At 43.2% G+C, this 15,136-nt stretch overlaps 1 protein-coding gene across 1 annotated transcript; it reads right to left on the bottom strand.

Annotated features, from left to right (window-relative positions):
* Positions 1–384: 384 nt before the first annotated feature.
* On the bottom strand, positions 385–6,247 carry IER3IP1 (immediate early response 3 interacting protein 1). Its single transcript, XM_060761225.2, has 3 exons — positions 6,062–6,247; positions 2,576–2,677; positions 385–579 (listed from the first exon to the last, which is right to left on the bottom strand). The coding sequence occupies exons 1-3, from the start codon at positions 6,228–6,230 to the stop codon at positions 524–526; spliced, it is 327 nt and encodes a 108-aa protein (XP_060617208.2). The 5' UTR covers positions 6,231–6,247; the 3' UTR covers positions 385–523.
* Positions 6,248–15,136: the final 8,889 nt, after the last annotated feature.

Raw genomic sequence — 15,136 nt, 5'->3', positions numbered from 1 at the left:
AGTGGCGTGTAGAAATCTTAATGTCATACTACTTGTTTTACTACCAAAGTATTTTAAAAAACCAAAATTTCCATGCTCTGATATTAAGCGCATAGAGTAGATTTGCCTTCTCTGGTCCCCAAAAATGTACAGCATTTATCTATAAATTAAGGTAATCATTATTACCTGAACAAAATTGAACTTGGAAAGCCCTCAAGTGTACTGATAGGAAATTTAGCCCTGAGGAACAGTACTTTAAGTAATTACCAGTATTACTATATGTTACGACAGATACCACTTGATGCTATTAAATGAGGAAATCTGTTCAAATTCGGAGTATGTACACATCACTCTTGTCTTGATTTAGTTCTCTGGCACAATGAAACACAAGTGAATGTTAAGGGATACAATAAATAGAAACAAGGTCTTTATTGAGGCAAAAGGGTGGCTCTGACAGCCAAGCCAGTTTGAATCCCAATGCGCAAACCAGCCAGGAGTCCATTTGTTCGAAATACTTTGCAGCTTCTTTGGAAAGAGTTCATCTTCAGCCAAACAACAACAGCAATACTATTGTAACTGTGTTTACACCAATTAATGGAACTGCAAAGAAAAAAAGAAAGAAAAGACTTAAAATTCTTTCCAAATTACAACAAAGAAAATTAAACAATCTAAGTCCAAAATGACACAACCTTTCCCTAGATGACTTTCAGGAGTTTGGTACATTTTCTGCAAGCTGATTTAAAGGACAATGGGGAAACTGTGGCTCTCCAGATGTTGCACTATAAATCCCATAATCCCTAACCAATGACTATGTCAGCTAGGCTGACAGTAGCCGAAATATAAAGCCTTCTAAAAGCCATGTACTCTTTACCCCTGCCGTAACGCCACACTTTTATGACTATAATATTTCACACATGAAATCCTTTTTAAATGCCTTCCCAGCCTGGTCATGATTTCTCATTGCAGTAATAGCACTCATCTCCAAAACTGGTATTGTGCACCATCACAAAGTCACTTTCCTTATGTTTTGATATCTATAATGTTTAATCTATTCATGGAAAGTGTTTGTTTTATATGACAGTGAATAAAACATTACATTTAGGAAAACTACATTCCATTATCTTTCATTGAAGCAAAAGATACAGCCATGGAATGAGCATATATGTCTCAAGAGTTTCAAACTGAGGTCTGCGGGCTAGACAATGGTTCTCAAATGCTAATCTCTCAGAAGCTTTGAACTTCAACATCCAGAAGCCCTAAAAAGGGATTCTGGGAGGTGAAACTCAAAACACCTGGAAGACTAACGTCTGAGAACCACTGACAGAGAGGGAATTGGGTAAAGTAAGATTTTTAGGACATAGAAGAGCAGACAAAATGAAAATTAAACAGGGGAGTAACAGTGGTCTTCCATATATTTCTGGACTGCAACTCCCACAGTCCATCAGCACTGGTTATGATAGCTAGGCTAATGGAGGTTGCAGTCCCTGCACATTTCTCATCCCAACTTTAAAAGATGGCTCTCACACAAATGTGCTAGCACCAATAAATTAATTCTACCAAGTCACCAGGCTTGTTGAGGTAAAACCTGATCCTGTAGTCTACAGGAAAGAATTGGGTACAAGGGTTGGTCAAAAAGTAATGCCTCTATCGCTCCATTTTTTATTTCTTTCACAGCTACTGGAGTATCTAGGAATGATATGATAGAGGTAACCTTACTCTACTGATACAGTCTTTTCTTTTTCTGATTGACTGATTAGAACAATGAACCTGAAGCTAAAAGAAAGGGTCGTCATTGAATTTCTGGCAAAAGAAGATTGTGCACCTAAGGAAATCCATAACCGCTTGAAGAATATTTATGATTTGGCTCTTTCTGACTTTTACCTGTTTGGACTTTGGAAAGACAACCTATGTGGTTTCAGATTCAATGACCTGAATGATGTTAAAACAGCTTTAAAATAATGGGTCACAAAGCAAAACCCTGAAATTTTCCAAAATGGTTTTGATGCCTGGGTTAAACAATGGCGCAAATGTATACAAATTGATGGTGACTATGTTGAATGGTAGTTTTGTGTAGAGGATAGTTCAAGCTATGATCTATAGAAACTTCTGCTGTTATATGTTCATTCATAAAAGTTTTATGACACAGGAGGCAAAAATTTTGACCCTCCCACATACAAGGACTCTCTTACTCATGTCATCTCATCAGTCATTTTACTACAATCAAATCCACAGAAAAAGCATGAATGTAAAAATTTGGGGCAATTCAATTTATGCTGCAATACCGTAATCAGTTATATAATGTATTTACATAGTATGTTGTATAAGGGAATCACCCCCCCCCCCCACAAACACACATTTCTCTTTCCCTTGTAAAATTTCTGACAGTGATTAGCAAGGAATCTGATGAAAAATTCAATAAACACTAGACAGTAAACACTTAGCTCCCTTCCTCCAACCATCATATACTACATAAATAAAAATACAAGTGTCCCAAAAATTTTAAAAAATCAAAAATCTGAAAAACCTTTGGTCTCAAGCATTCCATCAGTACCATTAACAATGCATGGTCCAAACAAGATTAAAGTGTTCATCCTACCTCTCATAACTGTTCGTACAGATCGGATAAGGTTCATTAATTGTCCTTTAATTCCTGGATCTTCTCCAAATCCTCCAATCCCTTGGTCTGCTCCCCAGCCAACTGTATTAATTCAAAAGTTTTATTTTTGTTAAAGTAAACAAATACTTCATAATATAAGTTGCATTGTGTTAATGAACAATCTATTTCAAAAACAGAAAGGTACAATAAAGAGCAAATGGCACGATAAAGAGAATTCTAATTCTTTGTTTCAGCACAAGTAACTCTTTGCCATCATCATTCAATTTGGATACATAAAATGCATTATAAGATACATAATTGCCAGAAAGCTGAATTACTGCAAATGGGAAGCCTGTACATTCATATGCAATGTAATTATTTGAAGGTATTAAAAGAAGAACGAATAATGGGCAGATAGCTTCAATTTCGTAGCTATGCAATGATGATTAAAAGCAATGAGTTTGTAAACTGCCTAAACTGCATATAGAAAGCAACATTTTCAAATATATTTATTATTTTTGCTGTGTTGTTGCAAAAAACCTTCAACCAGAATCTGGCTAACTTTATTTCAAAGCCTCTATAAAAGTTTCACTATCATAGTTCACAGAATTAGAAGGACCAGTTATGTAGCCCAGCATTCTTTTCTGTAGACCAGGCATCCTCAAATTGCACCCCTCCAGCTGTTTGGGCCTTCAACTCCCAGAAACCCTGATAATTTAACAAGCTTATTTGGGCTTCTGGGCGTTGGGAGGCCAAAACAGCTGGAGAGCTGCAGTTTGAGGATGCCTGTTGTAGACCGATGAAAGCCACAAAATATTTAATGTTATGTTGTTTATTTTATTGCAATTTGTATTGTTATATTGTAATTTTTGTTCAGATCTAACATTGTTTGAGTCCACAGTGCTCTCTAGATGTAGGTAATCTACAACTCCAAAACCCAAGGTCGATGCCCAGCAGACCCTTTCAGTATTTTCTGTTGGTCATGGGAGTTCTGTGTACCAAGATTGGTTCAATTCCATCATTGGTGGAGTTCAGAGTGCTCATTGATTGTAGGGGAACTATAAATCCCAGCAGCTACAACTCCCACAAGACAAAATCAATACCCTCTTCCAATTCCATCAGTATTCAAATTTGGGTGAATTGGGTATTTGTGCCAAATTTGGTCTAGTGAATGAAAATACATCCTGCACATCAGATATTTACATTACTATTAATAACAGCACCAAAATGGCAGTTATGTAGTAGCAACTAAACTAATTTTACAGTTGGCGGTCACCATAACATGAGGAAGTGTATTAAGGGGTCGTGGCATTTGGAAGGTTGAGAACCACTGACCTAGAAACAGGTCTAACATTTCAGGCACCAAAATGTGTGTTGACCAGTGTTATCAACATTAATTATTGAGAGAAATCAGCATCTTATACAATTATTATTATTATGATCAATATCATGTTTATTTGGATCCTGCTTTTCATAGAATCACAGAGGTGGAGGAGACCTCGTGGGGCATCCAGTCCAACCCCCTACCAAGAAGCAGGAAAATCCATTATTATTATTATTATTATTATTATTATTATTAACTTTATTTGTACCCTGCTAGCATCTCCCGAAAGACTCGATGCAGCTTACAAAGGCCAAGGCCTCAAAACACAACATAACAATAAAACCTAAAGCAAATTAAAAACAATTAAAGCAATATTAAACAACAAGCAATAAACAATACACCAAGACACAATACAACTGGGCTGGGCCAGAGTAATGGGTACAGAATTAAAAGTGCTGATGTGACAGGTGATATGTAAGGATTATAGGGTAAGTGCAGTGTGCGGTATGCAGCAATCTTAATTCTAATAAAGTGCTTCTGGGACTTGATTGGAGTTTTCCTAATCTGGGAAGGCACATCGGAACAGCCTGGTCTTCAAGTTCTTTCTGAAGACTGCCAATGAAGGGGCCTGTCTAAGATCTTTGGGGAGGGTGTTCCAGAGTTGGGGGGGGGGACACCACAGAAAAGGCCCTGTCTCGTGTCCTCACCAAACGCGCTTGCGACGCAGGCAGGATCACGAGCAGGGCCTCTCCAGATGACCAAAGTGAACGCGTGGGTTCGTAGATGGAGATGCGGTCACGTAGGTAGGGTGGTCCCAAACCGTTCAGGGCTTTGTAGGTAAGCACCTGCACCTTAAATTAGGCTCGGAAAAGGCCCTGTCTCGTGTCCCCACCAAACGCGCCTGCAACGCAGGCGGAATCACGAGCAGGGCGTCTCCGGATGAACGAAGGGAGCACGTGGGTTCATAAACGGAGATGCGGTCACACAGGTAGGATGGTCCCAAACTGTTTAGGGCTTTGTAGGTAAGCCCCTGCACCTTAAATTGGGCTCAGAAAATAAACGGCAGCCAGTGGAGCTCCTTGAACAGGAGGATTGACCTCTCTGTAAGGAGCACCAGTTAACTTCCTGGCCGCTGCCCGTTGGAGCTGTTTTCAAGGGCAGCCCCACGTAGAACGCATTACAGTAATCCAACCTAGAGGTGACCAAGGCATGGACCACCCCGGCCAGATCAGCCTTTGCGAGGTACAGTCGCAGTTGGCGCACGAGCCTCAATTGTGCAAAAGCCCTCCCGGACACCGCCGACGCCTGAGCCTCAATCCAAGAGGATTCCCAAACTGCGGACCTGTGACTTCAGGGGGAGTGTAACCCCGTCCAGCACAGGTTGCCACCCTATACCCCGGTCAGGTTTACGATCGACCAGGAGGACCTCTGTCTTGTCGGGATTGATCTTCAGCTTGTTCCTCCTCATCCAGATAGACACAGGGGCCAGGCACTCGTCCAGCACTCGAGAGGCCTCCTTGGAATTGGGTGGAAAAGAGTAGTAGAGCTGTGTGTCATCTGCATAGAGGTGGCACCTAGCTCCAAAACTCCGGATGACCTCTCCCAGCGGTTTCATGTAGATGTTGAAAAGCATGGGAGACAAAATAGAGCCTTGCGGGACCCCACAGGTCAAAGGCCAGGGGTCCGAGCAGGCGTCTCCCAGCTTCACCATTCAAAGCACCCCCGATAGATGGCCATCCAGCCTGTTTAAAAGTCTCCATAAAAGGAGCCTCCACCACACTCCGGGGCAGAGAGTTCCACTGCTGAACAGTCTCACAGTTAGGAAGTTCTTCCTCATGTTCAGGTGGAATCTCCTCTCTTTTAATTTGAAGCCATTGTTCCATTGCGTCCTAGTCTCCAGGGAAGCAGAAAACAGGCCTGTTCCCTCCTCCCTATGACTTCCCCTCACATATGTATACACGGCCCTCATCCTGTCTCCTCTCAGCCTTCTCTTCTTCAGGCTAAACATGCCCAGCTCTTTCAGCCACTCCTCAGCCAGGGCTCTCAACTCCCATTCCCCACAGCGGGCTAGGATGAAGGGAGACAGGCTGTGAGGCCCCCAAGCTGCTCAAGCCCGAGGCCTTCAGGGTGTGGAGGGCCCTTTATTCAAATGGGAGACTCACTTCTCCGGAGGAAGCGCTCCTCGTGCAGCACGGCGATGGCGTTCACGAACAGGAGCGCGGCCTGCAGCAAGGCGTACAGCGTGAACGCCATCCTTGCCGCTTGTTTCCTTCCCTCAGAGAAGAAGGAGCCGCCACAGTCGCCGCCACATTGGGTGCCCCGACTGCGCATGCGCGGCTCTCTCGCCTAACGTGGCAACGCCGCCGAGCGTGCTTTGCGCGCAAACGTCACGACGCCCCGCCTCCTTAACGCACTATGAAGGATACAACTCGAGAAGGGGTGTGGCTTCCGCGATGACGTCACGACTCCCCGCCTCCTTAACGCACTATGAAGGCTCTAACTCGAGAAGGGGTGTGGCTTCCGCGAAGACGTCATGACGCCCCGCCTCCTTAACGCACTATGAAGGATACAACTCGAGAAGGGGTGTGATTTCCGCGATGACGTCACGACGCCCCCGCCTCCCTAGCAGTGTTACGGATTCGAATCCAGAGGGGGCGTGGCTTCCGCGCTGACGTCACGACGCCCCGCCTCTCTAACAAAGTGTTATGCTCAAAAGGAGGCGTGGCTTCCGCGCTGACGTCACGGCGTTCCTCTTTAGAGCAGTGTTAAGGATAAAGGCAAAAGGGGGCGTGGTCTCACGCCTAATGACGTCACGCTCTCTAACACCGGCAGTATTAAAGCAACAGGAGGCAACATCACAGCTATTGGTAGTCTGTTGTTTTGAGTTTCCTTTTTACTCCACTCTATATTATTTATCTTTTATTAAGCAGCTCATTTGTAACTCCTATGGAATCCTGGGATTTATAGTTTTGGAATTTAATTATTTATTTATTTATCGTGTCATCAGCAACCATACCATTGTATTACAATTCTAACAGAGCAAAACAAACACACAGATTAAAAAGAAAAAGAAAAAAAACCCACAGATTTGGCAAATTTGGTAGTTGGTAGTCGCTTCCAGAGAGTTGGAAGCGACTGAATGAATAAACAACAACACCATAAACTGTGCGCTGACCTACAAGTAGCACTGCTTGAATATGAAGCAAAAAGAGAGCACTAGAAACAATATTGTACGAAAGCTGACTGGCACAACCTGGGGATCACAACCAGATACAGTGAAGACATCTGTCATTGCGCTTTGCTCCTTGGCTGCTGAGTACACATGTACACATCTCACCATGCTAAAACAATGAATGTGGCTCTTAATGAGACATGCTGCACAATCACAGGATGCTTGCAACCTTAACAGCGCGGGAGAAATTACACTGTTTAGCTGGTATTGCACTACCTGACATCTGTTAGGAAATAGCAACCAATAGTGAAAGGACCAAGGCAGTGACATCTCTGGCCCACCCCATTTGGGTATCAGCCAGCAGGCCAATGACTTAAATCAAGGAATAGTTTTTAAGATCTACAGACTCGCTGGAACACCCCAGCAAGCGAGAGCCCAAAAGTAGCAGGCTAAAACCTGGAACCTCAATCAATGGCTAATAGTAAATGGGAGACTCCCTCCTGGGCACACAGAAGACTGGGCGACTTGGAAGGAGCTGAATAGACTGCGCTCTGGCACGAGATGCAGAGCCAACTTTAAGAAATGGGGCCACAAAGTGGAGTCCACGACATGCGAGTGTGGAGAAGAGCAAACCACAGACCACCTATTAAAATGCAATCTTAGGAGCTGAGCTGGGGGTGGTGATGGCTGACAGGGAGCTCTGGCATGGGGTAGTCCATGAGGGATTGTGGTGCAGCTGGCTGAGTGTCAGCTGCATTAAGATCACTCTGACCAAAAGGTCATGAGTTCGAAGCCAGCCCGGGCTGGAGTGGGTGTCCAGCCATTGTGTAGCCCGTTGTTGACCTTTGCAACCCGAAAGACAGTTGCATCTGTCAAGTAGGAAAATAAGGTACCACCTTGTGTGGGAGGCTAAATTTAACTAATTTATGAGGCCATAAAGAAGACTCCGGGGAATGTGGAATGCGGAAGAACTTCATCAGTGTCGTTGATGGACGATGAAAAGCAGCAGCTCCCCTGGCGGCCAGAAAAAAAAAAAGTTAAATAGCCTTTGTCTGTTAAGTGTTGTTTGTCAAACTGGCATTGAATGTTTGCCATATATGTGTTTACTGTAATCCGCCCGCGGGGTGAGAAGGGCGGAATATAAGAACTGTAAATAAATAAATAAATAAATAAATAAAATGCTGTGTCCAGGTTGGTTCATCACGTGCCCTGCTATGGCTGACTTCTCTGGTTGAATTAGTCTGCAGTGCCTTTCGTGTTCTTTGGCTCGTGTTTGGGCGCTTCTGCGTTTGGTGGTCCCTATGTAGACTTGTCCACAACTGCATGGTATACAGTAGACTCCTGCAGTGGTTAGAGAGCTTTCCTCCATTATAATTCTGTCAGGATCGAATATCTCAGGGCCAGATTTTCTCACTTTCTGTTGTCTCAGCCCTCTTCTTAACTATGAGTCATTTGTAAGTCGGGTGTTTGTAACTCAGAGACTAGGAGCCCCCGGTGGCGCAGTGGGTTAAACCCCTGTGCTGGCAGGACTGAAGACAGACAGTTCGCAGGTTCGAATCTGGGGAGAGGCAGATGAGCTCCCTCTATCAGCTCCAGCTCCTCATGCGGGGACATGAGAGAAGCCTCCCACAAGGATGATAAAAACATCAAATCACCCGGGCATCCCCTGGGCAACGTCCTTGCAGACGGCCAATTCTTTCACACCAGAAGCGACTTGCAGTTTCTCAAGTCGCTCCTGAAATGATTAAAAAAAAAAAACAAAACAAAAAACTCAGAGACTGCCTGTACAGGTGAATACACCCAGTGAGAGGCTCCAAGACCGAATCAGGGCTGTTGAGGACAGGGATACATGGAAGCCTTTCATTCTTTGGGATGCCATAAGTTGAAGTCAACTTGATGGCAGTTAGCGAAAGCAAATTTGTTTCTCTAATTGTGAGAAACTAGCATACTAATTGTGAGAAACTCCATACAGTTTAGTGTCCCCTTAAACTAGCAAGAAGAATTCCGCCTTAATTAGTGCTTGGGCATTTGTTACTTAATGCTGTTCTAGGTTGATTGATTTCTTTTTCTTTAAGAATCATGCATTTCTTTTAAGTAGTTAGTATCACTGTACTATGTAGTTAGTTGATTGCATTGTTGCCTCTTTTCATTATTTTTTATTTTGCTGCCGATGTATATCGAGTCTGGAGTAATAATTAAAAAACTCATCAGGTCCTAATTGTTAGTTAGTTACCCAAAATGCAGGTGTCAAGACTAATAACAGAACCCGGGCTAAAACAATTATGATTTGCATTATATCATTTGTATGTGGCCTCTGGGCATTGCTATAATGCAGATACCAAAGCAAATAATAACCAGAGCTGAGGGATACCATACAACTAGCGATGCGTAAAAACAACACACATTTTCTCATGTATATCTTCCGTCTTGATTGTTGGCAGGGTTCTGATTTGCATCACCGCCGTGATTTTATTTCGCAGTAATCATACAGTATATGAACGCCTTAATTCTGAATGGTTGACGGGGTTTATTATCCAATCAGAGACAATGTCTGGCAAGATTGCTTCTCTTTGATGGCTGCTATGAAATCTTTCTGAATTGGTAAGAAAGCTTGTTAAGCTATGAAGATACGGAAGTGTGGACAGTGAAACATGGTTCCATACTATTTATTACCAGAGGCTTCCTATGCACTATACAGTCCAGACACCAGAAATCGTGGGTTTATCCCATGCCTTCCAAGAAGGCCTGGAGTAAATCCACTATCTGGATTTGTAGCAAATTAATTCGGGACTGTCTAGAATGTTGTCTGGATAGCCCCTTCTTTATTGCAGGAGTAACCGCAATAAAGATACTGTCTGGATGGGCCCTAAGGGTATTTATTAAAGTTCTTCGAATGTCTTGCAGCATTTTCCTCCAAGGACGTTTCCATAAGTGACAATAAGCATGCTTTTGTTTTCTTGTTTGCACACATGGAATGCATATACATAATAAACTCCAGCATCCTGTTGCTGAATACAAAAGACACCTATGTTAATTTTGGAAAAATGCATGATTTTTTAGATCATAACTTTCTGGAAAACCAGAATCTCCAAAGCCTTTTGGAAGCGTGACCTTTTGGAGATTAATTGGCATTCACATCATTTGGAATAATCATAAGGTATGATCTTCCTGAGAAGAGTTAAAAACTTGTTTGAGTGAATCTTCTGTTTAGTGGTAAATATCTAATATTCATGCAAGGCAAATTAGATTTCTTGGTTGATATACCTGGTTATCTCTTTGAACTATCAGGAACAAAGATATGCCAATGCACAAAATATATAACAGATCTTCAGAAGTGTTATTTTGAGGCCGAACCCACAACTCCCTGCCTTCAAGTTGATCTGACCTGCAGCAGGGAGTTCCTCAGTTCTCCATTGCCCCGCTTGGGCCAACCACATGAACGTGGGCACAGCAGCAGCTGCAACTCAGAAGCCTTCTCATTTCTTTGCTTTTCCCACTTCCCAACATTGTAACTAATCCCCCCAATAAAAAAGTATCAATTAATTGTAACCTTTCCCTCTCCATAGTGTTACTTTGTGTCCTTTACTGCCTCAAAACTTCTCTTTCAATAAACCTTTCTTCTCCCGAGCTGCAGAAGGCTTTCAAGAAACTTGACCAGCTTGAGGAATCTATTCATAGATTTATTGCTGGCCATTTGGACACATTAAGTCACTTTAAATCAATCACCTGCACATTTGCTTCATTGTTCTTCCCAAGGACCGCCTCCTCCGCTCCCATTGGCCGAGAGCTCGAAACGGCACTGGCTCTCTGATTGGCTGAAGTGCGGCTAAGCCAGCCGCGCCTCCCCTCCAGCTGATGACAACAGCCAATCAGGGAGATGCTGGCTGAGGGGTGGGGGGGGGATTTGAACCTTGACAGCTCTATTTTTTATAAAAATGTATTAAAATTTACTGCATGTATGTCTCTCCTGACGAACTATCGCAGTTTGACATCCATTCCAGCTGGACGAAATAAATACAACTCGGTGGATTTTCTTCAATCTTGGTGAGATTTATTTGGGAAAATACAGGGAAAATTCTTGGCTCTTTTCTCTTCGCTCGCCAGAGTACCGGATCCTCCTTGGTGTTTTTTTTTTCCCCTTGAAGCATATTTGAGAGATAGACAAATAAAATTTAAAATCAATTAAAGAAAGGAGTTTGGAATAGTTTAACCTGGTGTAACTGTACCTTGGTGTTTTCTGAGGCAGAGGCCCCTTCTACACTGCCATATAATCCAGATTATCAAAGCAGATATTCCATATTATCTGCTTTGAAGTGGATTATATAAGTCTACACTGCCATATCACTGTAATGTTGAAAGGCTTTCCTTGCACTCGAATTGAGATCATTCTGTCATTTTTTGGGTTGTATCCAAGCACCGCTTTAGCGAATTTCTTATTAATTATGAAGGCTACTCCATTTCTTCGATGTTCCTCTTGTCCGCAGTAGTAGATCTGGTGGTCATCTGATGTGAAGTGGCCCATTCCAGTCCATTTCAGTTCGCTGACCCCCAGAATGTCTATCTTTAGTCTTGACATCTCACCAATAACAACATCCAATTTGCCCTGGCTCATAGATCTTACATTCCAGGTTCCTATGGTGTGTTGATCTTTAGAGCATCGGATTCGTCGTTCACCTCCAGTACCGTCGGCCGCTAGCCTTCCTTTCAGCTTTGAGCTAGCTGCGTCATCACATCTGGGGCTAGTTGAACTTATCCTCTGCTCCTCCCCAGTAGCATTTTGGCCATCTTCCGACCTGGGAGTCCCATCTTCCAATGGCATACCGACATATATCTGGTTGTACTGGTCCATTTACTGAGGAGTGAGGTTGAATGGGCCTTAAGAAGCATTGCTAACAACAAGGCAGCAGGAGACGACGGGATCCCAGCTGAACTGTTTAAAATCTTAAAATATGATGCTGTCAAGGTGATGCATGCCATTTGCCAGCAAATATGGAAAACACAAGAATGGCCATCAGACTGGAAAAAATCAACTTATATCCCCATACCAAAAAAGGGAAATTCGAAAGACTGCTCAAACTTCCGTACAGTGGCCCTTATTTCTCATGCCAGTAAGGTAATGCTCAAGATCCTGCAAGGAAGACTCCAGCAATACATGGAGCGAGAGTTGCCAGATGTTCAAGCTGGGTTTAGAAAAGGCAGAGGAACGAGAGACCAGATTGCCAATATCCGCTGGATAATGGAGAAAGGCAGGGAGTTTCAGAAAAACATCTACTTCTGCTTCATTGACTATTCTAAAGCCTTTGACTGTGTGGATCATAATAAATTGTGGCAAGTTCTTGGTGGGATGGGCATACCAAGCCACCTTGTCTCTCTCCTGAGGAATCTGTACAAGGACCAAGTAGCAACAGTCAGAACTGACCACGGAACAACAGACTGGTTCAAGATTGGGAAAGGCATACGGCAAGGCTGCATACTCTCTCCCAACCTTTTTAACTTGTATGCAGAACACATCATGCGATGTGCGGGGCTGGGTGAATGCAAAGCTGGGGCGAAAATTGCTGGAAGAAACATTAACAACCTCAGATATGCAGATGACACCACACTGATGGCCGAAAGCGAGGAGGAGCTGAGGAGCCTTCTAATCAAGGTGAAAGAAGAAAGCGCAAAAGCCGGGTTGCAGCTAAACGTCAAAAAAACCAAGATTATGGCAACAAGAATGATTGACAACTGGAAAATAGAGGGAGAAACCGTGGAGGCCGTGACAGACTTTGTATTTCTAGGTGCAAAGATTACTGCAGATGCAGACTGTGGCCAGGAAATCAGAAGACGCTTACTTCTTGGGAGGAGAGCAATGTCCAGTCTCGATAAAATAGTGAAGAGTAGAGACATCAGACTGGCAACAAAGATCCGCCTAGTCAAAGCCATGGTATTCCCTGTAGTAACCTACGGATGTGAGAGCTGGACCTTAGGGAAGGCTGAGCGAAGGAAGATCGATGCTTTTGAGCTGTGGTGCTGGAGGAAAGTGCTGAGAGTGCCTTGGACTGCGAGAAGATCCAACCAGTCCATCCTCCAGGAAATAAAGCCCTCCTGCTCACTGGAGGGAAAGATACTAGAGACAAAGTTGAAGTACTTTGGCCACATCATGAGGAGACAGGAAAGCCTAGAGAAGACAATTATGCTGGGGAAAGTGGAAGGCAAAAGGAAGAGGGGCCGACCAAGGGCAAGATGGATGGATGGCATCCTTGAAGTGACTGGACTGACCTTGAAGGAGCTGGGGGTGGTAACGGCCGACAGGGAGCTCTGGCGTAGGCTGGTCCATGAGGTCACGAAGAGTCGGAGACGACTGAACGAATGAACAACAACACTGCCATATAGTCCCGTTTCAAAGCAGATAATCTGGATTATCTATAGCAGTATAGAAAAGGGGCATGAGAGTCTGTAACTTACACCCAGTGGGCTTTCATGGCCAAGTGGGGATTCAAACCCTGCAAAGCAGAATCACAGTCCAAACCACTATAGAATTGAAATATTTTAATTAAACCACAAATATTACCATTTTATATAATAATATAATATATTTAATGAAATGTAAGTTACAGTGCGACAAATGCTGACATGGTGGATGCTAACATGAATGCGAAAATGTACAAGGTTCTAATCCTATCTCACAACACTGTAAATAATGAACTGGATGTCACCTAAGCATTAGGAAAGGTGTTTTATTCTTGTAGAAACGCTTGAAAAGTTGGGAAATAGTCAAAAGATAGAATCATGGGGAGAGAGTGTAGCCAGTGTAACCAGGTATAGAGATCAGGAGCAACAAGGTGGGTCGGTGAGTTTTCTGGTTCCAAACAAAATGTGTGTTGTGGTCAGTTATAAGACCTTCTTATTCTTCCCTCACCTTCCTCTCATTTCCCATTTAATGATTTTCCTTGCATGGGTGAGGTTTTTCTCTCTCTTCTAATTACAAGTTGAATGCCCCTTACCCTAAAGGCTGGGATGACAAGTGATTTGGATTTTGAATTTTGGATTTTGGGGGGAGGTTTGGAAAATCCGTATTTGCATAGCGGTATATAATGAGATAGCTTGGGGATGGGACCCAAATCTAACCATAAAATATATTGATGTTTCATATACACATTATATACAAGTCTAAAGATAGAGTAGGTAAAGGTAAAGGTTTCCCCTGACATTAAGTCTAGTCATGTCCAACTCTGGGTGGTGGTGCTCATCTACATTTCTAAACCGAAGAGCTGGCGTTGTCTATAGACACCTCCAAGGTCATGTGGCCAGCATGACTACATGGAGCACCTTTATCTTCCCACAGAAGTCGTACCTGTTGATCTACTCACACTTGCATGTTTTTGAACTGCTAGGTTAGCAGAAGCTGGGGTTAACAGTGAGAGCTCACCCCGTTCCCCGGATTGGAGCCACCAATCTATTGATCAGCAAGTTCAGCATTTTAACCTGCTGTGTCACCATTGTGTCCATTGTGTCCATTGAATCATCAGGAAATGAAGGTGTCACTATTTCAGCCACCTCTGTGAAGTATTTCATATTTTGGAATTCCAGATAAGGAATGTTCAACCTGTATTTCACTCGCAGTCTTTCAGATGGCGATTAGGTTTAAAGGGGGGAAAAATCAGTGGCAAGATGGCAATTTTCAGGGGTGGGAAGTGGAGAGGGAAGGCTTTATTTCCCGAAAGCTCCCTTCTTTGTCTTTCTTAGGCTCATCGGTGCAGGGAGACCCTGCTTTAAGAAATTCACTCTGAGCGCCATAAAGGATGACAGCACTAAGTTATATTTGCTCCCCTCGATACACATGTGTGAATCCCATTAGCGTAAATGGGATATAAATGGGTATGTATTGAGAGCAAGATAGACGCACAAGAATGGGTGGACAGGTACCAGACCCATCTGGAAGTACACATCATTGTTAATACGATGCCTGTTTTCAAGAAAGAAGTAGTTTTGTCGCTTTTCGTTCTTTTGTTGAGATAGAGGATACTATCCAAGTTTATTAATCTGCTTTGATTACACAAGACATCACAAAAATTTCTCAAAT

The sequence above is a fragment of the Anolis sagrei genome, chromosome 2, assembly GCF_037176765.1.
Source record: "Anolis sagrei isolate rAnoSag1 chromosome 2, rAnoSag1.mat, whole genome shotgun sequence".
Lineage (NCBI taxonomy): Eukaryota > Metazoa > Chordata > Lepidosauria > Squamata > Dactyloidae > Anolis > Anolis sagrei.
Note: the sequence above shows the minus strand (reverse complement) of the source record. Positions and strands in the feature narration are given on the sequence as shown.